The sequence below is a fragment of the Schistocerca serialis genome, chromosome 11 (assembly GCF_023864345.2).
Source record: "Schistocerca serialis cubense isolate TAMUIC-IGC-003099 chromosome 11, iqSchSeri2.2, whole genome shotgun sequence".
NCBI classification, from domain to species: domain Eukaryota; kingdom Metazoa; phylum Arthropoda; class Insecta; order Orthoptera; family Acrididae; genus Schistocerca; species Schistocerca serialis.
This window is the reverse complement of record NC_064648.1, coordinates 101411508-101438479: the sequence shown is the minus strand read 5'-3', so window position 1 is coordinate 101438479 and position 26972 is coordinate 101411508. Positions and strand designations below refer to the sequence as shown.

At 40.2% G+C, this 26972-nt stretch overlaps 1 protein-coding gene across 1 annotated transcript in view; it reads right to left on the bottom strand.

The window, feature by feature from the left end:
- LOC126426488 (plasma membrane calcium-transporting ATPase 3-like) overlaps nucleotides 1-26972 on the bottom strand; it is a 595967-nt gene that overhangs the window by 11167 nt on the left and 557828 nt on the right. The window contains exon 17 of the mRNA XM_050088398.1: nucleotides 22008-22210. Within this exon, the coding sequence (XP_049944355.1) occupies nucleotides 22008-22210 (203 nt within the window). The remainder of the gene's footprint in view (nucleotides 1-22007; nucleotides 22211-26972) is intronic.

Sequence of the window (26972 nt, the reverse complement as noted above, 5' to 3'; positions counted from 1 at the left end):
ACCCACCCAAGTGCTAGCCAAGCCCGACAGCACTTAACTTCGGTGATCTGACAAGAACCGGTGTTACCACTGAGACAATGCCATTGGCTAGAAGTTCTCTTTGTTGGCTATGATATAGATTTGCTCACAGCTCATTCTTTTTGGCCTCACCACAAAGTAAGCATGTGCACTGATCACCATATAATTTTCAGAGCTCCGTAAATGATGCATGGGTTCACAAAAGTACAAGGCAACTAATTGTGTCATGAGCACTGCCTCACACAAATACACAACAACAAATGGGAGCACAATTGTTTCGTATCTGATGGGAAGCCTTGCTGTAAACACTGCAACAATGAAAAATGAAGTGGAAATACTGTTCAGAGGTCTGCCAACATAGCACATGTGAGCATGCAGCACATAGAAATGCAAAAGCAAATAAATTAAAGATGTGATATTAGCACTTTATGTAGATTTGTGTGCATAAAAACATAACAGCTGTGAAAGGCAACAACAGAGCTTGCATATATGCTTTTCATCTTGTTAATATGTATCATCATTAGGCAAATTGCAGCAATCTACACCCACCATTATTAGGAAAAAACTATTGATTGGAAAGCAATGATAATTTGACTGGAAGTTGAGTATGATCGTATTTTTAAAATGTAGAAAGGAAATTATTCTCCTAATTGTGGTTTGACTTCTATGACTTCCCAAATTTGACATTCACTAAAAAAAAGGGTCAAAAAAGCACACTTTCTCTTAAATATTACCATGCATGCCGCTCCTTTTCAACTAAAATATAATGTTCATATTCCAAATAAAAGTAGACATTTCCACAATTATGGTAAGGTATAACACATCAATGTTGATCATGCCATGTGATCAGAATATTAGCTCAAAGTCAAGGGGCAATCATTTTGAAATGGATAGTCATGGATGGTCCGAAATGTTGGACAGGTAGATATATTGCCAGAAGTTTGCTGTCGAATGTGCTCCATTGCTTCTGTTGTACCGATGGGTTTTTGGGTTGCCATTTTCTTGTGACATATTGTTGAAGTACCGTGTCCAGTGCAATCTGACATGCAACAACCCACAAAGCAATTGGCGCATTCTGAACAGGATGTGCCACAATGTAGCATTTGCTAATGAATTTTTTAGGTCACTATATGCTGATGTAGCTTCAGGAGTCCTTTCTGCTACCAGATGTGTTATTACCAGAGACAGTTTGTTAAGCAGCCCCTGCAGCTCTGCCAAATGTGGCAAGTGGCTTCTGTAATAATTTAGCATCCCCAGGAAACATCTAAGGCCTTTAAATGTAGGAGGAAGGGGCATGTTAACAATATCTGTCACTTTTTTGGGAAGTGGTGAGATGCCATGGCATGGTATGGTGTAGCCAAGAAACTCTGCATCTTCTTTTGCAAAAACACATTTTTCCTTATTAATCATACTATCATCACAATCTAGTCTTTTGAACAAAGTAAACAGATGTCTTAATGTGATCCTGTTTGGTTTCCAAGAGCCCTAATATGTAGCAGAACACAAATGGATGGCCATTCAGGACCTAATGCATGAAACACTGCCAAGTTTGTGCAGTGTTCTGCAGACCAAAAGTCATAGTTTTGTACTCAGAAAGTTGGGATGTAGTGACAGATGCCTTTTTTTGTCTTTCAGAGCCAGAGGTATTTGTGACAATACCTTAGCATAGCCAACAACAGTGAATATTACCTTTAAAGTCAACTATGTGAGGCACAAGATGCCGGTCAGGAATAGTGCAGGCGCTGAAATCCCCACAGTCTACACAGATTCTCTATGATCCATTTTTCTTCTTTACCATCTGAAATGGGGCCGCCCACACACTGTTTGATCTTGATGTGGCTCCACCAGTAATCACATTATTGAATTCCTATTTTTCTGTAGAAAATATATCGGAAGGCAAGTATAGAGGACTGAAAGCTACCGGCTGACCTGGTGTTGTCCTCGTAAAATGTTGAGTAGAATGACCTCTGTACCTCTTAGCCAACACTGGATCTGTTAGTACAGGAAACTCACACAGCGGCTGTTGGCCAAGATCATTGCTTGACACAAAGTTGGCCTTGGAGATGGAAGAGGGGGGAAGAAGTTTGGCCACCCACTGGCAACACTGCAGCGCAGCACAGGTGCCACAGTTGTTCACGCTTGCTGTTCTTTTTGCGATATGGAAATTTTCATTTGTAGTTTAGCATATTCATCTTGTAATTCACAAGCAGTTGATCCTTTCACAGAATGCAGTCCTTGTATTTCAGAAATTTTTCTTCATGTACCTTGCAGGTCTCTCTCAACTCCAAACGTTTCCGGTTGTTTTGTGCAAATAGGTGTCCAGTGTCTTCTCTTGTAATGCACTTGTGTGCACTCTGCATCATACAGCAGTGTACACAGCTTTTGTATAATCAATGAGAAAGGGTGGGCTCATTCAGAAATCTTCACACGACAGATAGAGGTGGAGTCGTGCAGTATGCGCTCTGATGCTGTAGTGAGTTCAAGAGAGAGAGGTCTTTGCACTATGCATCGAAGCACTAAATATGGCACAATTGAAAAATGTCAGAGAAAATTTGCTCCTAAAACTGGCCCAGTCTCTTCAGCGATACAAATGTCCACGTATGGCGGAAGTTGTAATCTAATCATAGAGTTAGTGTTTTCTTCCCATATGTTCAGATTGCAGAACTTTTGGCAGCTGTGAGAAAAGGAATATCTTCAAATTTTGCCAGAATCAATTGGCATTCTTGGATAAACACTGATGACTAAACCAGTGTCAACTGGGGAAGGTGGACCAGACTTTCTCTCTTTGATGAATAAAGTGGGATCTGTAACAGCTGAAACCTTTGCATTCTTTCTGTCTTTTAGGCACTGTGAAAAATCCTGACAAGTGTGCAAGCCAGTCACCCTTTTTGGGTATGTGCTGGGGCTTGTGCACTGCCTCACTGCATTAGCAAAACACTTCTGGTACCAAAACCAGTTTCTACGTTGCCGGTTGTTCTCGCTTCAAACCCCATCGTTGTCGATATGCCTTTTTAGCCTAGAATTTAGTCTGGCTACTTCATTCAACTGCTCATGGGTCTTGTGTCTATGCAGCTGTAATGCATGTGTCGGGGGTCCCTGTTGTAGCTGTGGTCACCATGTGCAGCCATAACCTCATTCACGGTGGCACAAGTTGTATTATCCATGCACACAATTGTAACAGCATCCACTTTGCATGAAAATTCATCAAAGGAGAGATTTGTAAAAGCACAAAGAATGGACGTCATGTTTCGTGGCAGTCTTCAAAGCCAGAAAATTTTTAGAGACTATTCTGATAGCAGTTCATTACCTGCCACTGCATGTAACAAGTGAAGCACTTGGGATGGGGAATTGCTGACACATGTTTTATACTCAATAATTTTTTGTAACCTTGATTCTGGTGGTAGCATAAAATGCTGGAGTAGTTTTTTTTTAAACACAGCATAAGATTGTCGGCATAAAACATCACATAACTGTTCGATCACATTTAACTCCAACTGTGAGATAATCAATGTAAACTGTTACATATCAGATACGAGTCCATGTAACCATAAAATGATCTCCACAAGTATTAAGTATTACCCAAAACTGCACCCTGGAAGGCCGGAAAGGTGCAATGCTTATGTTGTAATTCTTGTTGCCATTAACTGATCCTGTGCTGACACTCAGAGCAGTTGTTTGTAGCATACTGTTGCTGGTAGATGGCGGACTGCAGCACTCTGTCTTCACGGTCGTTGTGTTGGAATCCACTGTGCTGTGTGCACAGTTGGACATGTTATGTACTGTTCAGTACGAGTTCATCACTTTAGGGGAATTCTGCATCCACTTGTAATACACACAACTATAATAATAGACAACACTTTATTGAATTTAGTCTCAATACATGGAATACTCATCCATACACCCAATAGAAATTTCAACAACATAGTGATTACCAAAGAACATAAAAACATAGGTCGCATTGTTCAATGCAAAGATAAATTTAGTTTTTATATCACAGTTATTCATGAATCAATGATTGCCCTCACTCCATATCGATTGTTCACTTTAGTCCGACATGCGAAAAACTAATATAACGACAAAAATAGTCAGTTTTTGAAAATATAATAATGTAATTGTATCTAAAAACAAAGATGATGTAACTTACCAAACGAAAGCATTGGTATGTTGATAGAGATACTAACAAACACAAACACACACACAAAATTCAAGCTTTTGCAACACATGGTTGCTTCATCAGGAAAGAGGAAAGGAGAGGGAAAGACGAAAGGATGTGGGTTTTAAGGGAAAACAGTTCTGTCCTCCGTCACAGCGGGACCCACCTCCTCTTCCTCAAAATCACCCTCTCCAAACCTTCCAGGAATTTCTCACTTCCACCCTTGCCACTCAGTCCTTCTTGAAAAACCTTAATCCTACTCCCAACATCACCACAGCTGAAGCCCAGGCTATCCGTGATCTGAAGGCTGACCGATCCATCGTCATTCTTCCGGTGGACAAGGGTTCCACGACCGTGGTACTTGATCGTCGGGAGTATGTGGCTGAGGGACTGCGTCAGCTTTCAGACAACACTACATACAAAGTTTGCCAAGGTAATCCTATTCCTGATGTCCAGGTGGAGCTTCAAGGAATCCTCAGAACCTTAAGTGCATTACAAAACCTTTCACCTGACTCCATCAACCTCCTGACCCCACCGACACCCCACACCCCTACTTTCTACCTACTTCCTAAAATTCACAAACCCAATCATCCCGGCCGTCCCGTTGTAGCTGGTTACCAAGCCCCCACAGAACGTATCTGTGCCTACGTAGATCAACACCTTCAACCCATTACATGCAGTCTTCATAAAAGACACCAACCACTTTCTCGAATGCCTGGAATCCTTACCCAATCTGTTACCCCCAGAAACCATCCTTGTAACCATTGATGCCATTTCCTTATACACAAATATTCCGAATGTCCAGGGCCTCGCTGCAATGGAGCACTTCCTTTCACGCCGATTACTTGCCACCCTACCTAAAACCTCTTTCCTCATTACCTTAGCCAGCTTCATCCTGACTCACAACTTCTTCACTTTCGAAGGCCAGACATACCAACAATTAAAGGGAACAGCCATGGGTACCAGGATGGCCCCCTCGTACACCAAGCTATTTATGGGTCGCTTAGAGGAAGCCTGTGGTCTAGGGGTAGCGTCTTTGATTCATAATCAAAACGTCTTCAGTCCCGGGTTCGATCCCCACCACTGCCTAAATTTTGATAAATAATCAGCATTGGTGGCTGAAGACCTCCAGCATAAGAAGTCAGCCTCATTCTGCCAACGGCCTTGTCAAAGAGGGCGGAGGAGCGGATAGAGGTTCAGGGCACTCTCTTGTCCTAGGGGTGGGAAATTGCCCCTAAAGGCGGAAGAATCAGCAATGATCAACGACATGAGGATGCAGAAGGCAATGGAAACCACTGCATTAAAGACACATAACGTGTATCCACAGGACATGTGGCCTGTAATTGAAGAAGTGTCATGATGATGTCTCCATTGGCAAAAGATTCCGGAATAGTCCCCCATTCAGATCTCTGGGAGGGGACTGCCAAGGGGGAGGTTACCATGAGAAAAAGATTGAATAATCAAAAAAAGGATAACGTTCTACGAGTCGGGGCATGGAATGTCAGAAGCTTGAAAGTGGTAGGGAAACTAGAAAATCTGAAAAGGGAAATGCAGAGGCTCAATCTAGATATAGTAGGGGTCAGTGAAGTGAAGTGGAAGGAAGACAAGGATTTCTGGTCAGATGAGTATCGGGTAATATCAACAGCAGCAGAAAATGGTATAACAGGTGTAGGATTCATTATGAATAGGAAGGTAGGGTAGAGGGTGTGTTACTGTGAACAGTTCAGTGACCGGGTTGTTCTAATGAGAATCGACAGCAGACCAACACCGACAATGATAGTTCAGGTATACATGCCGACGTCGCGAGCTGAAGATGAACAGATAGAGAAAGTGTATGAGGATATTGAAAGGGTAATGCAGTATGTAAAGGGGGACGAAAATCTAATAGTCATGAGCGACTGGAATGCAGTTGTAGGGGAAGGAGTAGAAGGAAAGGTTACAGGAGAATATGGGCTTGGGACAAGGAATGAAAGAGGAGAAAGACTAATTCAGTTCTGTAACAAGTTTCAGCTAGTAATAGCGAATACCCTGTTCAAGAATCACAAGAGGAGGAGGTATACTTGGAAAAGGCCGAGAGATACGGGAAGATTTCAATTAGATTACATCATGGTCAGACAGAGATTCCGAAATCAGATACTGGATTGTAAGGCATACCCAGGAACAGATATAGACTCAGATCACAATATAGTAGTGATGAAGAGTAGGCTGAAGTTCAAGACATTAGACAGGAAGAATCAATATGCAAAGAAATGGGATACGGAAGTACTAAGAAATGACAAGATATGTTTGAATTTCTCTAACGCTATAGATACAGCAATAAGGAATAGCGCAGTAGGCAGTACAGTTGAAGACGAATGGACAACTCTAAAAAGGGCCATCACAGAAGTTTGGAAGGAAAACATAGGTACAAAGAAGGTAGCTGCGAAGAAACCATGGGTAACGGAAGAAATACTTCAGTTGATTGATGAAAGGAGGAAGCACAAACATGTTCCGGTAAAATCAGGAATACAGAAATACAAGTCGCTGAGGAATGAAATAAATAGGAAGTGCAGGGAAGCTAAGATGAAATGGCTGCAGGAAAAAAGTGAACACATCGAAAAAGATATGATTGTCGGAAGGACAGACTCAGCATACAGGAAAGTCAAAACAACCTTTGGTGACATTAAAAGCAACGGTGGTAACATTAAGAGTGCAATGGGAATTCCACTGTTAAATGCAGAGGAGAGAGCGGATAGGTGGAAAGAATACATTGAAAGCCTCTATGAGGTTGAAGATTTGTCTGATGTGATAGAAGAAGAAACAGGAGTCGATTTAGAAGAGATAGGGGATCCAGTATTAGACTCGGAATATAAAAGAGCTTTGGAGGACTTACGGTCAAATAAGGCAGAAGGGATAGATAACATTCCATCAGAATTTCTAAAATCATTGGGGGAAGTGGCAACAAAACGACTATTCACGTTGGTGTGTAGAATATATGAGTCTGGCGACATACCATCTGACTTTCAGAAAAGCATCATCCACACAATTCCGAAGATGGCAAGAGCTGATAAGTGCGAGAATTATTGCACAATCAGCTTAATAGTTCATGCATTGAAGCTGCTTACAAGAATAATATACAGAAGAATGGAAAAGAAAATTGAGAATGCGCTAGGTGACGATCAGTTTGGCTTTAGGAAAAGTAAAGGGACGAGAGAGGCAATTCTGACATTATGGCTAATAATGGAAGCAAGGCTAAAGAAAAATCAAGACACTTTCATAGGATTTGTCGACCTGGAAAAAGCGTTCGACAATATAAAATGGTGCAAGCTGTTCGAGATTCTGAAAAAAGTGGGGGTAAGCTATAGGGAGAGACGGGTCATATATAATATGTACAGCAACCAAGAGGGAATAATAAGAGTGGACGATCAAGAATGAAGTGCTCGTATTAAGAAGGGTGTAAGGCAAGGCTGTAGCCTTTCGCCCCTACTCTTCAATCTGTACATCAAGGAAGCAATGATGGAAATAAAAGAAAGGTTCAGGAGTGGAATTAAAATACAAAGTGAAAGGATATCAATGATATGATTCACTGATGACATTGCTATCCTGAGTGCAAGTGAAGAAGAATTAAATGATCTGCTGAACGGAATGAACAGTCTAATGAGTACACAGTATGGTTTGAGAGTAAATTGGAGAAAGACGAAGGTAATGAGAAGTAGTAGAAATGAGAACAGTGAGAAACTTAACATCAGGATTGATGGTCACGAAGTCAATGAAGTTAAGGAATTCTGCTACCTAGGCAGTAAAATAACCAATGACGGATGGAGCAAGGAGGACATCAAAAGCAGACTCGCTATGGCAAAAGAGGCATTTCTGCCCAAGAGAAGTCTACTAATATCAAATACCCGCCTTAATTTGAGGAAGAAATTTCTGAGGATATATGTCTGGATTACAGCATTGTATGGTAATGAAACATGGACTGTGGGAAAACCGGAAGAGAATTTAAGCACTTGAGATGTGGTGCTATAGACGAATGTTGAAAATTAGGTGGACTGATAAGGTAAGGAATGAGGAGGTTCTACGCAGAATCGGAGAGGAAAGGAATATGTGGAAAACACTGATAAGGAGAAGGGACAGGATGATAGGACATCTGCTAAGACATGAGGAAATGACTTCCATGGTATTAGAGGGAGCTGTAGAGGGCAAAAACTGTAGAGGAAGACAGAGATTGGAATACGTCAAGCAAATAATTGAGGACGTAGGTTGCAAGTGCTACTCTGAGATGAAGAGGTTAGCACAGGAAAGGAATTCGTGGTGGGCCGCATCAAACCAGTCAGTAGACTGATGGAAAAAAAAAAAAAATTGAGGAAGCCTTCTTGGTTACCCAGGCCTGCCAATCCAAAGTTTGGTACAGATTTATTGATGACATCTTCATGATCTGGACTCACAGTGAAGAAGAACTCCAGAATTTCCTCTCCAACCTCAGCTTCTTTGGTTCCATCAGATTCACGTGGTCCTACTCCGAATCCCATGCCACTTTCCTTGATGTTGACCTCCACCTGTCCAATGGCCAGCTTCACACATCCGTCCACGTCAAACCCACCAACAAGTAACAGTACCTCCATTATGACAGCTGCCACCCATTCCATATCAAACGGTCCCTTCCCTACAGCCTAGGTCTTCGTGGCAAACGAATCTGCTCCAGTCCTGAATGCCTGAACCATTACACCAACAATGTGAAAACAGCTTTTGCATCCCGCAACTACCCTCCCGACCTGATACAGAAGTAAATAACTAGAGCCACTTCCTCATCCCCTCAAACCCAGAACTTCCCACAGAAGAACCCCAAAAGTGCCCCACTTGTGACAGGATACTTTCCAGGACTGGATCAGACTCTGAATGTGGCTCTCCAGCAGGGATATGACTTCCTCAAATCCTGCCCTGAAATGAGATCCATCCTTCATGAAATCCTCCCCACTCCACCAAGAGTGTCTTTCCGCCGTCCACCTAACCTTCGTAACCTTTCGGTTCAGCCCTATGAAATCCCCAAACCACCTTCCCTACCCTCTGACTCCTATCCTTGTAACCGCCCCCGGTGTAAAACCTGTCCCATGCACCCTCCCACCACCACCTACTCAAGTCCTGTAACCCGGAAGGTGTACACGATCAAAGGCAGAGCCACGTGTGAAAGCACCCACGTGATTTACCAACTGACCTGCCTACACTGTGATGCATTCTATGTGGGAATGACCAGCAACAAACTGTCCATTCGCATGAATGAACAGAGGCAGACAGTGTTTGTTGGTAATGAGGATCACCCTGTGGCTAAACATGCCTCGGTGCACGGTCAGCGCATCTTGACACAGTGTTACGCTGTCTGGGTTATCTGGATACTTCTCACCAACACCAACCTGTCAGAACTCCGGGGATGGGAACTTGCCCTTCAGTATATCCTCTCTTCTCGTTATCCACCAGGCCTCAATCTCCGCTAATTTCAATTTGCCGCTGCTCATACCTCACCTGTCTTTCAGCAACATCTTTGCCTCTATACTTCCGCCTCGACTGACATCTCTGCCCCAACTCTTTGCCTTTACATATGTCTGCTTGTGTCTGTATATGTGTGGATGGATATGTGTGTGTGTGTGTGTGTGTGAGTGTATACCTGCCCCTTTTTCCCCCTAAAAAAACCCTCTCCCTTAAAACCCACATCCTTTCGTCTTTCCCTCTCCTTTCCTCTTTCCTGATGAAGCAACCGTGGGTTGCGAAAGCTTGAATTTTGTGTGTGTGTTTGTATTTGTTAGTGTCTCTATCAACATACCAATGCTTTCGTTTGGTAAGTTACATCATCTTTGTTTTTAGATATATTTTTCCCATGTGGAATGTTTCCCTCTATTATATTCATATAATAATGTAATTGATATGGTTATAATAAAGGGAAACATTCCACGTAGAAAAAATATATCTAAAAACAAAGATGATGTGACTTACCAAATGAAAGTGCTGGCAGGTCGACAGACACACAAACAAACACAAACATACACACAAAATTCAAGCTTTCACAACAAACTGTTGCCTCATCAGGAAAGAGGGAAGGAGAGGGAAAGACGAAAGGATGTGGGTTTTAAGGGAGAGGGTAAGGAGTCATTCCAATCCCGGGAGCGGAAAGACTTACCTTAGGGGGGAAAAAAGGAAAAAAGGATGGGTATACACTCGCACACACACACATATCCATCCACATATATACAGACACAAGCAGACGTATTTAAAGACCAACATCTTCATGATCTGGACTCACAGTGAAGAAGAACTCCAGAATTTCCTCTCCAACCTCAACTCCTTTGGTTCCATCAGATTCACCTGGTCCTACTCCAAATCCCATGCCACTTTCCTTGATGTTGACCTCCACCTGTCCAATGGCCAACTTCACACGTCCGTCCACATCAAACCCACTAACAAGCAACAGTACCTCCATTACGACAGCTGCCACCCATTCCACATCAAACGGTCCCTTCCCTACAGCCTAGGTCTTCGTGGCAAATGAATCTGCTCCAGTCCGGAATCCCTGAAGCATTACACCAACAACCTGACAACAGCTTTCACATCCCGCAACTACCCTCCCGACCTGGTACAGAAGCAAATAACCAGAGCCACTTCCTCATCCTCTCAAACCCAGAACCTCCCACAGAAGAACCACAAAAGTGCCCCACTTGTGACAGGATACTTTCCGGGACTGGATCAGATTCTGAATGTGGCTCTCCAGCAGGGATACGACTTTCTCAAATCCTGCCCTGAAATGAGATCCATCCTTCATGAAATCCTCCCCACTCCACCAAGAGTGTCTTTCCGCCATCCACCGAACCTTCGTAACCTCTTAGTTCATCCCTATGAAATCCACAAATCACCTTCCCTACCCTCTGGCTCCTACCCTTGTAACCACCCCCGGTGTAAAACCTGTCCCATGCACCCTCCCACCACCACCTACACCAGTCCTGTAACCCGGAAGGTGTACACGATCAAAGGCAGAGCCACGTGTGAAAGCACCCACGTGATTTACCAACTGACCTGCCTACACTGTGACGCATTCTATGTGGGAATGACCAGCAACAAACTGTCCATTCGCATGAATGGAAACAGGCAGACAGTGTTTGTTCGTAATGAGGATCACCCTGTGGCTAAACATGCCTTGGTGCACGGCCAGCACATCTTGGCACAGTGTTACACCGTCCGGGTTATCTGGATACTTCCCACTAACACCAACCTATCCGAACTCCGGAGATGGGAACCTGCTCTTCAATATATCCTCTCTTCCCGTTATCCACCAGTCCTCAATCTCCGCTAATTTCAAGTTGCCGCCACTCGTACCTCACCTGTCATTCAACAACATCTTTGCCTCTGCAAAAGGTCTTTAAATACGTCTGCTTGTGTCTGTATATGTGTGGATGGATATGTGTGTGTGTGTGTGCGAGTGTATACCCATCCTTTTTTCCTTTTTTCCCCCCTAAGGTAAGTCTTTCCGCTCCCGGGATTGGAATGACTCCTTACCCTCTCCCTTAAAACCCACATCCTTTCGTCTTTCCCTCTCCTTCCCTCTTTCCTGATGAGGCAACAGTTTGTTGTGAAAGCTTGAATTTTGTGTGTATGTTTGTGTTTGTTTGTGTGTCTGTCGACCTGCCAGCACTTTCATTTGGTAAGTCACATCATCTTTATTTTTAGATATAATAATGTAATTGGATCGATAAAAAATCTACTCACCAAACAGCAGCAGAACACACACATAAAAGAAGGTTATTACTGGGCAAGCTTACAGAGCCAGTGGTTCCTTCTTCAGGCAGAAGGGTTCTTTTATGTGTGTTGCCACTTGGTGAGTAGATTTTTTATCTATCTAATTGCATTAAACTTCAAACTAAGCTTGACCTATCATCAGAACACATAGTGAAATAAGAAAAACCACTTGTCACTGCTTAAACAACATGACCTTTAATAATAATCAAGCAGTAATGTGACTGATGAAAGAAAATACTGCTGACAACTATACTACCAGTTTCATGGTTTACAGCTGCAACCAAAATATTTAAGAAATGAAATATAATTATAAACTGTATTGCAAATTTGAGCTATTATAGAAAGATTATCTGAAGACTTATACTCACTAAATTTATTAAATTAATCCTTCATAGCAGAGATCAACATTCTTAGTAACCACCTTAACATTCTGGGAACAGAGTCAATGTTGTTGTTAGTGTTGTGGTCTTCAGTCCTGAAACTGGTTTGATGCAGCTCTCCATGCTACTCTATCCTGTGCAAGCTTCTTCTTCTCCCAGTACCTACTGCAACCTACATCCTTCTGAATCTGCTTGGTGTATTCATCTCTTGGCCTCCCTCTATGATTTTTACCCTCCACGCTGCCTCCATTACTAAATTGGTGATCCCTTGATGCCTCAGAAAATGTCCTACCAACCGATCCCTTCTTCTAGTCAAGTTGTGTCACAAACTTCTCTTCTCCCCAATCCTATCCAACACCTCCTCATTAGTTATGTGATCTACCCATCTAATCTTCAGCATTCTTCTGTAGCACCACATTTTGAAAGCTTCTATTCTCTTCTTGTCCATACTGTTAATCGACCATGTTTCACTTCCATACATGACTACACTCCATACAAATACTTTCAGAAACAACTTCCTAACACTTAAATCAATACTCAATGTTAACAAATTTCTCTTGTTCAGAAACGCTTTCCTTCCCATTGCCAGTCTACATTTTGTATCCACTCTACTTCGACCATCATCAGCTATTTTGCTCCCCAAATAGCAAAACTCTTTTACTACTTTAAGTGTCTCATTTCCTAATCTAATACCCTCAACATCACCCGACTTAAGTCGACTACATTCCATTATCCTCGTCTTGCTTCTGTTGATGTTCATCTTATATCCTCCATTCAAGACACCATCCATTCCGCTCGACTGCTCTCCCAAGTCCCTTGCTGTCTCTGACAGAATTACAATGTCATCGGCAAACCTCAAAGTTTTATTTCTTCTCCATGGATTTTAATATCTACTCCGAATTTTTCTTTTGTTTCCTTCACAGCCTGCTCAATATATTTTACCCCTATCACCTTCAGAATTTGAAAGAGAGTATTCCAGTCAACATTGTCAAAAGCTTTCTCTAAGTCTACAAATGCTAGAAACATAGGTTTGCCTTTCCTTAATCTAGCTTCTAAGATAAGCTGTAGGGTCAGTATTGCCTCACGTGTTCCAACATTTCTACCGAATCCAAACTGATCTTCCCCAAGGTCGGCTTCTACTAGTTTTTCCATTCGTCTGTAAAGAATTCGCGTTAGTATTTTGCAGCCATGACTTATTAGACTGATAGTTCGGTAATTTTCACATCTGTCAACACCTGCTTTCTTTGGGATTGGGATTATTATATTCTTCTTCTGAGGGTATTTCGCCTGTCTCATACATCTTGCTCAGCAGATGGTAGAGTTTTGTCAGGACTGGCTCTCCCAAGGCCGTCAGTAGTTCTAATGGAATGTTGTCTACTCCCGGGGCCTTGTTTCGACTCAGGTCTTTCAGTGCTCTGTCGAACTCTTCACGCAGAATCATATCTCCCATTTCATCTTCATCTACATCCTCTTCCATTTCCATAATATTGTCCTCAAGTACATGGCCCTTGTATAGACCATCTATATACTCCTTCCACCTTTCTGCTTTCCCTTCTTTGCTTAGAACTGGGTTTCCATCTGAGCTCTTAATATTCATATAAGTGGCTCTCTTTTCTCCAAAGATCTCTTTAATTTTCCTGTAGGCAGTATCTATCTTACCCCTAGTGAGATAAGCCTCTACATCCTTACATTTATCCTCTAGCCATCCCTGCTTAGCCATTTTGCACTTCCTGTCGATCTCATTTTTGAGACGTTTGTATTCCATTTTGCCTGCTTCATTTACTGTATTTTTATATTTTCTCCTTTCATCAATTAAATTCAATATTTCTTTTGTTACCCAAGGATTTCTACTAGCCCTCTTCTTTTTACCTACCTGATCCTCTGCTGCCTTCACTACTTCATCCCTCAGAGCTACCCATTCTTCTTCTACTGTATTTCTTTCCCCCATTCCTGCCATTTGTTCCCTTACGCTCTCCCTGAAACTCTGTACAACCTCTGGTTTAGTCAGTTTATCCAGGTCCCATCTCCTTAAATTCCCACCTTTTTGCAGTTTCTTCAGTATTAATCTACAGTTCATATCCAATAGATTGTGGTCAGAGTCCACATCTGCCCCTGGAAATGTCTTACAATTTAAAACCTGGTTCCTAAATCTCTGTCTTACCATTATATAATCTATCTGATATCTTTTAGTATCTCCAGGGTTCTTCCATGTATACAACCTTCTTTCACGATTCTTGAACCAAGTGTTAGCTATGATAAAGTTATGCTCTGCACAAAATTCTACCAGGCGGCTTCCTCTTTCATTTCTCACCCCCAATCCATATTCACCAACTATGTTTCCTTCTCTCCCTTTTCCTACTACCGAATTCCAGTCACCCATGACTTTAAAATTTTCGTCTCCCTTCATTGTCTGAATATTTTCTTTTATTTCATCATACATTTCTTCAATTTCTTCATCATCTGCAGAGCTAGTTGGCATACAAACTTGTACTACTGTAGTAGGCGTGGGCTTCATATCTATCTTGGCCACAATAATGCGTTCACTAAGCTGTTTGTAGTAGCTTACCTGTATTCCTATTTTTTAATTCATTATTAAACCTACTCCTGCATTACCCCTATTTGACTTTGTATTTATAACCCTGTATTCGCCTGACCAAAAGTCTTGTCCCACCTGCCACCAAACTTCACTAATTCCCACTCTATCTAACTTCAACCTATCCACTTCCCTTTTTAAATTTTCCACCTGCCCGATTAAGGGATCTGACATTCCACGTTCCGATCTGTAGAACGCCAGTTTTCTTTCTCCTGATAACAAAGTCCTCTTGAGTAGTCCCCACCCGGGTGGAGACAGGGTCAATACTATAAAAAAAAAAAAAAATTGTGAGTAGGACTCATGCATACTTGCTCTCAGTGCATATGAGGACAACTCATTCATCCCAGGAATTGAGAATCTTTATAATTTTTGCCAGTTATCAATGTTGATACTGGCAAGATATCAGTCCCGGGAATTACTAGATATTCAAGATTGTTTTAATTTTAATTTTAAATCTGAAGTTGGATAAAAATGACAAAATAAATATTTTTTTGTGTGACATAATTACAAATTTAAATTTTTCTGATTTTTCCCCTTACTTGTACTGTGAAACCTTGCTCCCTGTGACACACATTTCATGTTTCTAGTTCGCCTGGAAATATCCAGCAGGTTTGGATGAGCAAGTTTCTGAGTATCAAAATATGTGACATAAATGGACATATCTTTTGACTGCATTGACTTAGAAGCTTAGATTTATTACACTGTCATGTGACTATAGACCTTATAACGTGCCAAAAATTTCAACTGATGATGTCAAATTAAACATCGTTCAGCCATCAATTTTCAACCTCATCTTATGAGGCAACCAGTTTCGGTGCTTTATTATGCCATCTTCAGACCTCTGACTGATGTGTAGGAACAATCTACCTCACTTGTGATCGAAGCAGGGGCAGCAATACTGGTATCATTACGAGGGCAGTTCAATAAGTAATGCAACACATTTTTTTTCTGAAACAGGGGTTGTTTTATTCAGCATTGAAATACACCAGGTTATTCCTCAATCTTTTAGCTACACAACACTATTTTTCAACGTAATCTCCATTCAATGCTACAGCCTTACGCCACCTTGAAATGAGGGCCTGTATGCCTGCACGGTACCATTCCACTGGTCGATGTCGGAGCCAACGTCGTACTGCATCAATAACTTCTTCATCATCCGCGTAGTGCCTCCCATGGATTGCGTCCTTCATTGGGCCAAACATATGGAAATCCGACGGTGCGAGATCGGGGCTGTAGGGTGCATGAGGAAGAACAGTCCACTGAAGTTTTGTGAGCTCCTCTCGGGTGCGAAGACTTGTGTGAGGTCTTGCGTTGTCATGAAGAAGGAGATGTTCGTTCAGATTTTTGTGCCTACGAACACGCTGAAGTCGTTTCTTCAATTTCTGAAGAGTAGCACAATACACTTCAGAGTTGATCGTTTGACCATGGGGAAGGACATCGAACAGAATAACCCCTTCAGCGTCCCAGAAGACTGTAACCATGACTTTACCGGCTGAGGGTATGGCTTTAAACTTTTTCTTGGTAGGGGAGTGGGTGTGGCGCCACTCCATTGATTGCCGTTTTGTTTCAGGTTCGAAGTGATGAACCCATGTTTCATCACCTGTAACAATCTTTGACAAGAAATTGTCACCCTCAGCCACATGACGAGCAAGCAATTCCGCACAGATGGTTCTCCTTTGCTCTTTATGGTGTTCGGTTAGACAACGAGGGACCCAGCGGGAACAAACCTTTGAATATCGCAACTGGTGAACAATTGTGACAGCACTACCAACAGAGATGTCAAGTTGAGCACTGAGTTGTTTGATGGTGATCCATTGATCATCTCGAACGAGTGTGTTCGCACGCTCTGCCATTGCAGGAGTCACAGCTGTGCACGGCCAGCCCGCACGCGGTAGATCAGACAGTCTTGCTTGACCTTGCGGCGATGATGACACACGCTTTGCCCAAAGACTCACCGTGCTTTTGTCCACTGCCAGATCACCGTAGACATTCTGCAAGCGCCTATGAATATCTGAGATGCCCTGGTTTTCCGCCAAAAGAAACTCGATCACTGCCCGTTGTTTGCAACGCGCATCCGTTACAGACGCCATTTTAACAGTTCCGTACAGCGCTGCCACCTGTTGGAAGTCAATGAAACTATACAAGTCGAAGCGGGAATGTTTGAAAATATTCCACAAGAAATTTCCGGTTTTTTCAACCAAAATTGGCCGAGAAAAAAAATGTGTTGCATTACTTATTGAACTGCCCTCGTAGATATATACTTACTACAGTGACCACTTCAAACATCATGGGCTGATTGATGGCATAAAAAAGTGCAGAAACTGGCTGCCTGATAAAAATAAGGTTGAAAATTGATAGCTGAACAGTGTTTAATTGGATATCATCAATCGAACAGCAAAGGACCATGACCATCGCTAAAAAAATGGACACACACAGTCTAAATTTCAACTTGTTACATCCACCCAATCCTGAGAAAAATGGTTTTTGACAGACAGACAACAAAATGATCCTATAAGGACTGTTCTTACTGGATGAGGTATGGAGCTCTAAAAGTAGACAAAAAAGAAAAATTGAGAAGGTGGTCCATGTAATAACATCTAATAATGTTACCAGGTAGATGAAACCAATAAACTGGCCATTTGTTGAATGTGCAAGTATCTATAGGAAAAATTAACAGTGTTGAAGGCTAAAACCAATTTTGAACATAAAACTCATAGTATAATTGGTGGTGGAAAGGATGAAACACGGTAGGTAAAAAGTAGAATAAACTAGGTGTAATGCATTCTTATCCATCTCAAACCACACATGGAAAGTGCAAATTGCAAAAGTAAGCCCTGGCTTCACCAGACACCAGGAAACACTAATTGCCAAGGTAAATAATAACCATCATGTGGACACTGTGTCACAATGCATATGTGACTGAGAGTACTGGGTTGCTCCCTTACATTAAAAATATAATACTGAATACTCTTTCTTGTTAGTTAATTGCGCAAGCAATCACAATTATGCTGCTTTAAGTGCAGCTGACTGTTCAATGTATTCTACACATTATGTTTTTTGTATGTACAAGTTTCCACTTCTTGCAATAGATTCAAAGCCTGGCCTTTTTCATTTCTATGGAGGATTACAATATTTGCAGCTAGATTTGTGGTACCATGCCCATCTTCTCCTAAGTGCCAGGTTAATGCAGATTTCAAATTTGTTCAATAAGATGTTCCTGGAACCTCTTACTGAAGGACCTATGAGCTTTCCCTGTGTATATTTTTAGGAAATCATTGCTTGTAGTACAGTAAACACCTGCCGCATTATGCTTGTTACAGGAAGCACTTTCTTTATGTCTACTATTTCCACTCAGGTTAGAAGAAATGAAATACACAGGAACAATGTTTTGGATATGTTTGTATGTTTATTTATTATCCGTTCAGCATGTTTACCACACAATTGGATTCGTCAAAATACATTTTACATATTTCATAAAAGTATAGTTGTTACTAATTTTTACATTATACATTATGCATACATATACATACATCTTTTTAGTAGTTCATAATTTGTACATTTCACTCACAACATCATTTTACATGTACATAAATACATAAACTTCTTACTAATCACACAATTTCAGCAATAATCATTATACAGTTTATGTTCAAGAATTAATTATACGGTTTTATACATTTGGTTAATGACAGTTACTTTATTTCACTGTTTATACATTCCTTCCATATTACTTCCAAGATAGACTTCAATTGAGTAGTATGCTTCATTTTTGAGCCATGTGTCTAATACCTCCTTAAATTTAAAGAGAGTGAAAGTTTCAACAGGTTGTGGCAGTTTATTATATAACTTCAGACTTAGGTGTTTGTGACTGTTGTATGTCAGTGACAGCCTAGAATATGGTATATCAAGCATGCAGTTGTTTCGAGTGCTGTGCAAATGTAAATTCATTCTCTGTGTACCATACAACAGCAATTTTCTCTAAGATGGAACCTAAATATGGTAGTTGTACTAAAAAATACTGCTTCATTAGTCTGATCAGTTCACTGAAGTATTATACCATCCCACCTAGATCTCACAATGGAGACAACAATTTTCTTTTCTAATATACCCTTACTAATTGCGTTAATAAAATCTACTTCATATCGATTTTGATTACTGCAACTCAGCATCTCTGATATATGGTGAGTGACAACTTTCCTTCTCATAATATTGTTACATTCTATCCTGGATTTTCCTTTGTTTGATTAGCAGTGTATTATATGAGTGCACACTCTTCACTTTAGGCATCTTCTGAAAGGGAACTTCATATACATGATTCAGCATAGCACAAAATGCAACACATTTGTGCTTAAGTTGGTGGCATAAATCTTTATGAATAATCAAGCCTGCTGTCACAGGTTTCTTTTGTAAATGTAAAAACTGATTTTTTTTTCATTTTTTAAAGTCAGTGAGACACTGAAAAATCACAAAGTGCCATCCTCTGCATGTTGTAAAGTGAACTGTATGTTTTTTACAGACTGTTGAAATCCAGTGGAAACTGATCACATTCTATGAGGCTGCCACCATATAACTGAACACACTGTCCACATATTTATTCTGCAGAAGTAGTCTATCTGCAAGTTGAGGAAATTTTGTCATAAAGTCTCATTCAAAATAGGCCATGAAAATATTGGTCAAGCAATAGGTGAGTGATGAACCTATAGCCAAACCTTCCTCTTGCAAATAAAATTCATTTCCAAATGTAAAATAATTGAAAGTTATGATGATCTTTAACACGGTCAACAAATTACAAATCTGCATTAATCTCACACCTGTGGGAAGATAGGCATAGTACCACAAATCTTGCCAAAAATCTTGTGATTCTTCATAGAAAAGAAAAAGTCCAGGTTTTGAATATATTGGAAGAAGTGGAAGTTTCTATATACAAAGAAAGATAGTATACAGAACACGTTGTGTCAGTTGGACTTAAAGCATCAAAATATTATGAAAAACTTTGATTGCTTGTATGGTTAACTATATACAAGAAAGAATGTTCATTATTATATTTTTAATGTCAGGGAATAATCCAGTGTTCTTAGTCATGTGTACATTGCGACTGAGTGTCCACATGATGGTTATTACTTAATGCAGCAGTCAAGTGTTTCCTGGAGGCCAATGAAGACAGGGCCTACTTTTGCAAATTGCACTTTTTGTGCCTGGTTTGAGATTGTTAAGAATGTAATGTGCCAAGTTTATTCTACTGTGTTGCACTATCTCCACCATTAACTACATTAGGGGATATATCTTTGAAATTGGTTTTAGCCCTCAGCACAGTTCCTTTTTCTTATACATATCTGCACATGCAATGAATGGCCAGCATATTGGTTTGATCTAACAACACTGATAACATTCTCAGAATGGCAGTACCTTGACTAAGAATACTGGCTTCACCTTTGACAGATTAGAGTAATAATTTTTGTGGGTCTAAGTCTTCACATGTTCTTTCTATAACAGCACAAATTTGCAATACAGTTTATAATTACATTTCGGTTCTGAAATATGTAGTTTGCACCTGATGATACAACTGCAAGTCATGAAAACAGTACTGAGATCAATTAAAACCACGTTTTACCAGCTTTCAATGGTGTTTACATTTATCATGTCCTTCAGCAGCTGCCGAATCCCTGCTTATAAAATAGTTTGTGACTAATGTGATTACTATTTGCAATTAGCTAGCCTTTGCAGTTGAGTAGCTGACCAAAGCTTAGAAGAGGATAAGACAATGACTTATACTGTCATGTCATTTGTACTATAAGATGAGGAAACCTGTAGGGTCTGATACTAAAGATTAATTTTAATCTATGTACTGGATAGTAGATGAAGAAATGGAAACTAACAGATATCACTTAATACAGTTTTTGCAAGATTGTAACAGAGATTGAAGTTCTACTCATGCTATCACATTGCTTATGAATACAATGTAAATTGATAAAATTTTAATAATCAGCACGTTTGTATGTACAGGGTGAATAATGTAAAACATACATCACAAATATTGTGGGAATGGAAAGTGCTGTTGATGTACAGTTTTCACAGAATGGATTGGTAGAGAAGGGCTCTTATTGTTAGCTAATAAACAGATTATAATAATACTTAGAAAGTGTATTTTTTTGTGCTAACACACACTCAACAATGCCTAATGACATTAACAAACTAAAAATAAGGCAAATTAAAATTTCAATGATTTTTTTTGCAGGATTCTAGCAAGGGAAAGTACCACAGACAACATTTTCAGTGGAGGAGCTTTAAAACTTACATACCACCCATTAATGATCAACTGACACCAAGTGAAGCAATGAAGTGTGCCAATTCAACATAGTAACATTTCACACCTCAATGACTTTTAGTTGTTAATGCAGTTCCATAATGCCCCACAGTCATATTCAGCATCCTATCTCCATCATGAACATGGTCATGTACATGCACCAAGGCATCACCGTTACACCATAACAGTACTATTACCATGAGTAATTGCATTTTAATTGTAATAAAAAATCATTTAAAAAGTTTTAAAAGTCATAAAATTTGGCTGTCAAAGTGTATTTCAAAACACATAATTTATTTTCAACTGCTTTTCAGATACTCTAAAACTTCTATTAAATACACAAATTCTTTGGCTGAAGGGTGGTTTTATCTGCTGTCAGCCTGCACCTTCGTGGGGAGATGAAATTAGAGCAGCAGTATTCTTAAACATAATGCTATGGATAAAGTGATATCCACTATTCACAAGATTTGGCATAACAATTTTATTGCTATTAAATTTCTGAGATGTTTCAGTTTCTGGTGGTGCACAGTCTGTTCCACTCTCAGTGTGGTTGGTGCACAAACAGTGAGCAATGAAAATTGTGCCCAACAACTTGACTGCACCCCATAAACTTTGAAATTACATACAAACAACTTACATTCAAATTCCCATGAGTTTTCTTAGGGTTTATTATGCATGGTTGTAATTCGGAATGAATTATATAAGTATTCTTTTACGACTCTCTATTTATACAAACACTCAACTCCTTTTGTGAATCAGGAATGATGGATAGGTAACAGAGATACCAAAATCTCAACTTACTTGAGCTATGAATGTTGAAATCCAGATGCCACAGAAAATTTTATTTTGAAGCATTCCAGAAAATACATTCATCTGACCATGGATTTTTCGGGAATTTATTTCATTGAACAGAGCCATCATTACAAATGTATTGAATATTACTGTAAAATGCTCAGTGGGTTCATGACTCCCTGTGCCTGATGGGATATCCAGCAGCTTATCTCCTGTAACGTACGAGATAAATCTTGAAACAGCAAGACAGTGGAGTGAACAATTAGCAATCACCATTTGCAACAATGCTTCACTGAACCAATGAACACTGCTGCAATTGTCAGGCCCATAGAAACATGTGATGTATGGAACACATAAGTGTAACATAAATTCACTTCAACAGAATCACCCACAAGTGTCTAGGTGAATAGCTGCAACTGGTTTTGATTAAATACCGGCAATCTTTCCCACAAAATACAATAGGCCACAGAAAACAAGCAGAATGTAATTTATAATTTATGTTACTTGAGTCACTAAAATAACTAATATTTAAAGAATGAATTTTCACTCTGCAGTGGAGTGCATGGTGGTATGAAACTTCCTGACAAACTGAAACTGTGTGCCAGATCATGTCTCTAACTTGGGAGCTTCGCCTTTCATGGGCAAGTGCTCTACCAACTGAACTACCCAAGCAGGACTTACAGCCTGCCCTCACAGCTTTACTTCTGCCATCACTTCTTCTCCTATCTTACAAAACTTACCAAAGTTCTTCTGCGAAACTTGTGGGACTAGCACTCCTGGAAAAAAAGGGTACTGCAGAGACATGGCTTAGCCCCACGCTGGAAGATTGTTTGCAGAATGAATTTTTACTCTACAGTGGAGTGTGCACTGATATGAAACTTCCTGGCAGATGAAAACTATGTGCCAGACTGGGACTCAAAAATTCAGGACCTTTGCCTTTGACAGGCAAGTGCTCTGCCGACTGAGCTAGCTGTTTTTCTTCCAGGAGTGATTGAAAGGAGAATTTCTGTGAAGTTTGGATGGTAGCAGATGATGGACTGGCAGGCGTAAAGCTGTGAGGGCTAGTTGTGAATTATGCTTGAACAGCTCGGTTGACAGAATACATGCAAATGAAAAGCATAGACCCCGGGTTCGAGTCACAGTCTGGTGCAAAGTTTTAACACACCAAGAAGTTAAAACTAATATTTAGTTGAAAACAGTTAAAGTTACAAATAATGATGTCCAAATGTAAATGGAATAACAGCAATTTCTGCTGATATCATCTTTCGTCAGGGCCACTGAAGAAGCTGTCTGACCCCTATCAGAGGATTCAGCTGAAGAAATCAGATGCGAAAGCTGCCGAGCAATTTCGAAACATTGTTCACAAAGAAGTAAGGTTTTCAAGGAAGGGCGACTTGTGATATGAAAGCTGTGAGAAGATACTGACACAATCGTCCTGCATGCTGAAGGTTATGCTACCGTCCTTTTGCCTCAGTAAGTCTATAAGGAAAAGATAGGTGGTCTACTTAGTTCTGCTGCCAAGTGAAAGATTAACAAAGATCTTACCAACATAGTGGCAATAAGGACTGCTGCCTTGTTAAACACTTCATTAGTACCAAAGTAAGTCATAAGAAATTTAAAAGTGGGAGGTGCAGTACCACCAAGATTTTATGGGCTTCCTAAAGTTCACAAAATGGATAAGGATGAGTGTCTAGAGGATTTGTCTATGAGGCCTAATGAGCACTATTGTTTCACCAACGTATTTTTCTGCCAAATATTCAGCTTCCTTATTAAAACCATTGGTAGGAAAATGTAGTCATCACATTCGTAATTCTATGGGATTTTCTTCAGAGATTTCATTAACTTCTCATGGTTGGTATTCACAGTCATATAATATTTCTTAAAAGACATCATAGTCGCCATTGACTGTATAAAATATTAATTGTTACAATTGCAATTTCGGCCTTATGGCCATTTTCAAGTAACACTGCAAAGTTACATTCTGTCAGAATATGAAACTATCTGACATGAGTACATGTTGTCGTCAAAATGCAGCCTTTTGACTGTGAGAGTCCCACAAGATCTGATGAGTATGACACTTATTACATCGTGTATATTTAACAACATATTACGATGTAATAAGTGCCATACTCATCAGATCTTGTGGGACTCTCACAGTCAAAAGGCTGCATTTTGATGACGACATGTACTCATGTCAGATAGTTTCATATTCTGACAGAATGTAACTTTGCAGTGTTACTTGAAAATGGCCATAAGGCCGAAATTGCAATTATAACAATAAATATTTTATACAGTCAACAGCGACTATGATGTCTTTTAAGAAAGATTTATTCAGAGCAATGTCAGGCTAAATAGTATGGATGTGCTCATTAGTTTTGACATGGTATCATAGTACACCAAGATACCTTTAAAAGACTCTTTATCTCCTATCACCCAGCATTTTGATAAGAATATCACAGCCTTATTTGAATATGTGCTATTTGAACATGCCTAAGTTGAAATAAGGCCCCAGGAGTAGACAACATTCCATTAGAACTACTGACAGCCTTGGGAGAGCCAGTCCTGACAAAACTCTACCATCTGGTGAGCAAGATACATGAGACAGGCGAAATTCCCTCAGACTTCAAGAAGAATATAATAATTCCAATCCCAAAGAAAGCAGGTGTTGACAGATGTGAAACTTACAGAACTATCAGATTAATAAGTCACAGCTGCAAAATACTAATGCGAATTCTTTACAGACGAATGGAAAAACTGGTAGAAGCTGACCTCGGGGAAGACCAGTTTGCATTCCGTAGAAATGTTGGAACACGTGAGGCAATACTGACCCTACAACTTATCTTAGTAGCTAGATTAAGGAAAGGCAAACCTACGTTTCTAGCATTTGTAGACTTAGAGAAAGCTTTTGACAATGTTGACTGGAATACTCTCTTTCCAATTCTGAAGGTGGCAGGGGTAAAATACAGGGAGCGAAAGGCTATTTACAATTTGTACAGAAACCAGATGGCAGTTATAAGAGTCGAAGGGACATGAAAGGGAAGCAGTGGCTGGGAAGGGAGTGAGACATGGTTGTAGCCCCTCCCTGATGTTATACAATCTGTATATTGAGCAAGCAGTAAAGGAAACAAAAGAAAAGTTCAGAGTAGGTATTAAAATCCATGGAGAAGAAATAAAAACTTTGAGGTTTGCCGATGACATTGTAATTCTGTCAGAGACAGCAAAGGACTCGGAAGAGCAGTTGAACGGAATGGACAGTGTCTTGAAAGGAGGGTATAAGATGAACATCAACAAAAGCAAAACGAGGATAATGGAATGTAGTCGAATTAAGTCGGGTGATGCTGAGGGAATTAGATTAGGAAATGAGACACTTAAAGTAATAAAGGAGTTTTGCTATTTGGGGAGCAAAATAACTGATGATGGTCAAAGTAGAGAGGATATAAAATGTAGACTGGCAATGGCAAGGAAAGCGCTTCTGAAGAAGAGAAATTTGTTAACATCAAGTATTGATTTAAGTGTCAGGAAGTCGTTTCTGAAAGTATTTGTATGGAGTGTAGCCATGTATGGAAGTGAAACATGGATGATAAATAGTTTAGACAAGAAGAGAATAGAAGCTTTCAAAATGTGGTGCTACAGAAGAATGCTGAAGATTAGATGGGTAGCTCACATAACTAATGAGGAGGTATTGAATAGAATTCGAGAGAAAAAGAGTCTGTGGCACAACTTGACGAGAAGAAGGGATCGATTGGTAGGACATGTTCTGAGGCATCAAGGGATCACAAATTTAGCATTGGAGGGCAGCATGGAGGGTAAAAATCGTAGAGGGAGACCAAGAGATGAATACACTAAGCACATTCAGAAGGATGTAGGCTGCAGTAGGTACTGGGAGATGAAGAAGCTTGCACAGGATAGAGTAGCATGGAGAGCTCCATCAAACCAGTCTCAGGACTGAAGACCACAACAACAATGTGCTTTCATCATCTTATTTTCAGTTTAATGGCGAATTTTATGAGTAGATTGATGGGGATGCTATGGGGAGCTCCCTTTCCCCTCTGGTAGCTAATTCATTTATGGAAGACTTCAAGGACAAGGCACTGGATACTGCGTTTTAAACCAACGGCCTTCTGAAGGTACGTGGATGACACATTTGTAGTATGGCCACATGGGATGTATGAATTACATCAATTTCTTGAGCATTTGAATTCTATCCATGCTAGTATCAAATTTACAATGGAAATACAAAATGATGGCTGACTTCCCTTTTTGGATTTTGTCATTCACTGTAAAGTTGATGGCACATTAGAACATGCTGTATATCATAAACCAACACATGCAAATCTATATCTACATGCCAGTAGCTGCCAGCATCCTTCACAGACCATAGGTGTCCTTAAGACCTTAGTGCACAGGGCGCACTGTATATCCGATAGAGATAATTTGGAAGATGAGTTCACATATGCCAAGAGCATTTTTAAAGCGAATGGATTTTCTCTACAACAAATTCGCAGAGCATTCAATTATGTGATGGGGAAGAAGATAGTAATTCCTTCAGATCAAGTGCGTTTCTGACTTACGTTGGTGCTCTTTCCTCAAAGATAGGCCATATTCTCGAGAAACACTGAGTTAAGCTGATCTTCCTGCCTCCTAAGAAGACTGGAGCTTCATTCAGCTTTGCTTCGTACAGCGGGTGGGTATCAGATTCCTTGTGAAAATTGTGAGAAGTCATACATGGATCAAACAACACACACTGTTCACGAGAGATGTGTGAAACATTGAAGATATACATGCTTATTACAACCAGACAAGTCAGCTGTGGTTGAACATTGTACTGATACAGAGTATTCCATGAACTACAGTGATATGAAGATCTTGACATCCACCTCTTCCTTTTGGGATTATTTCTTCAAGAAAGCTATAGGGATTAGATTAGCTAATAATTTAATAAATAGAGATAATGATTTTAATTTGGACAAAGCA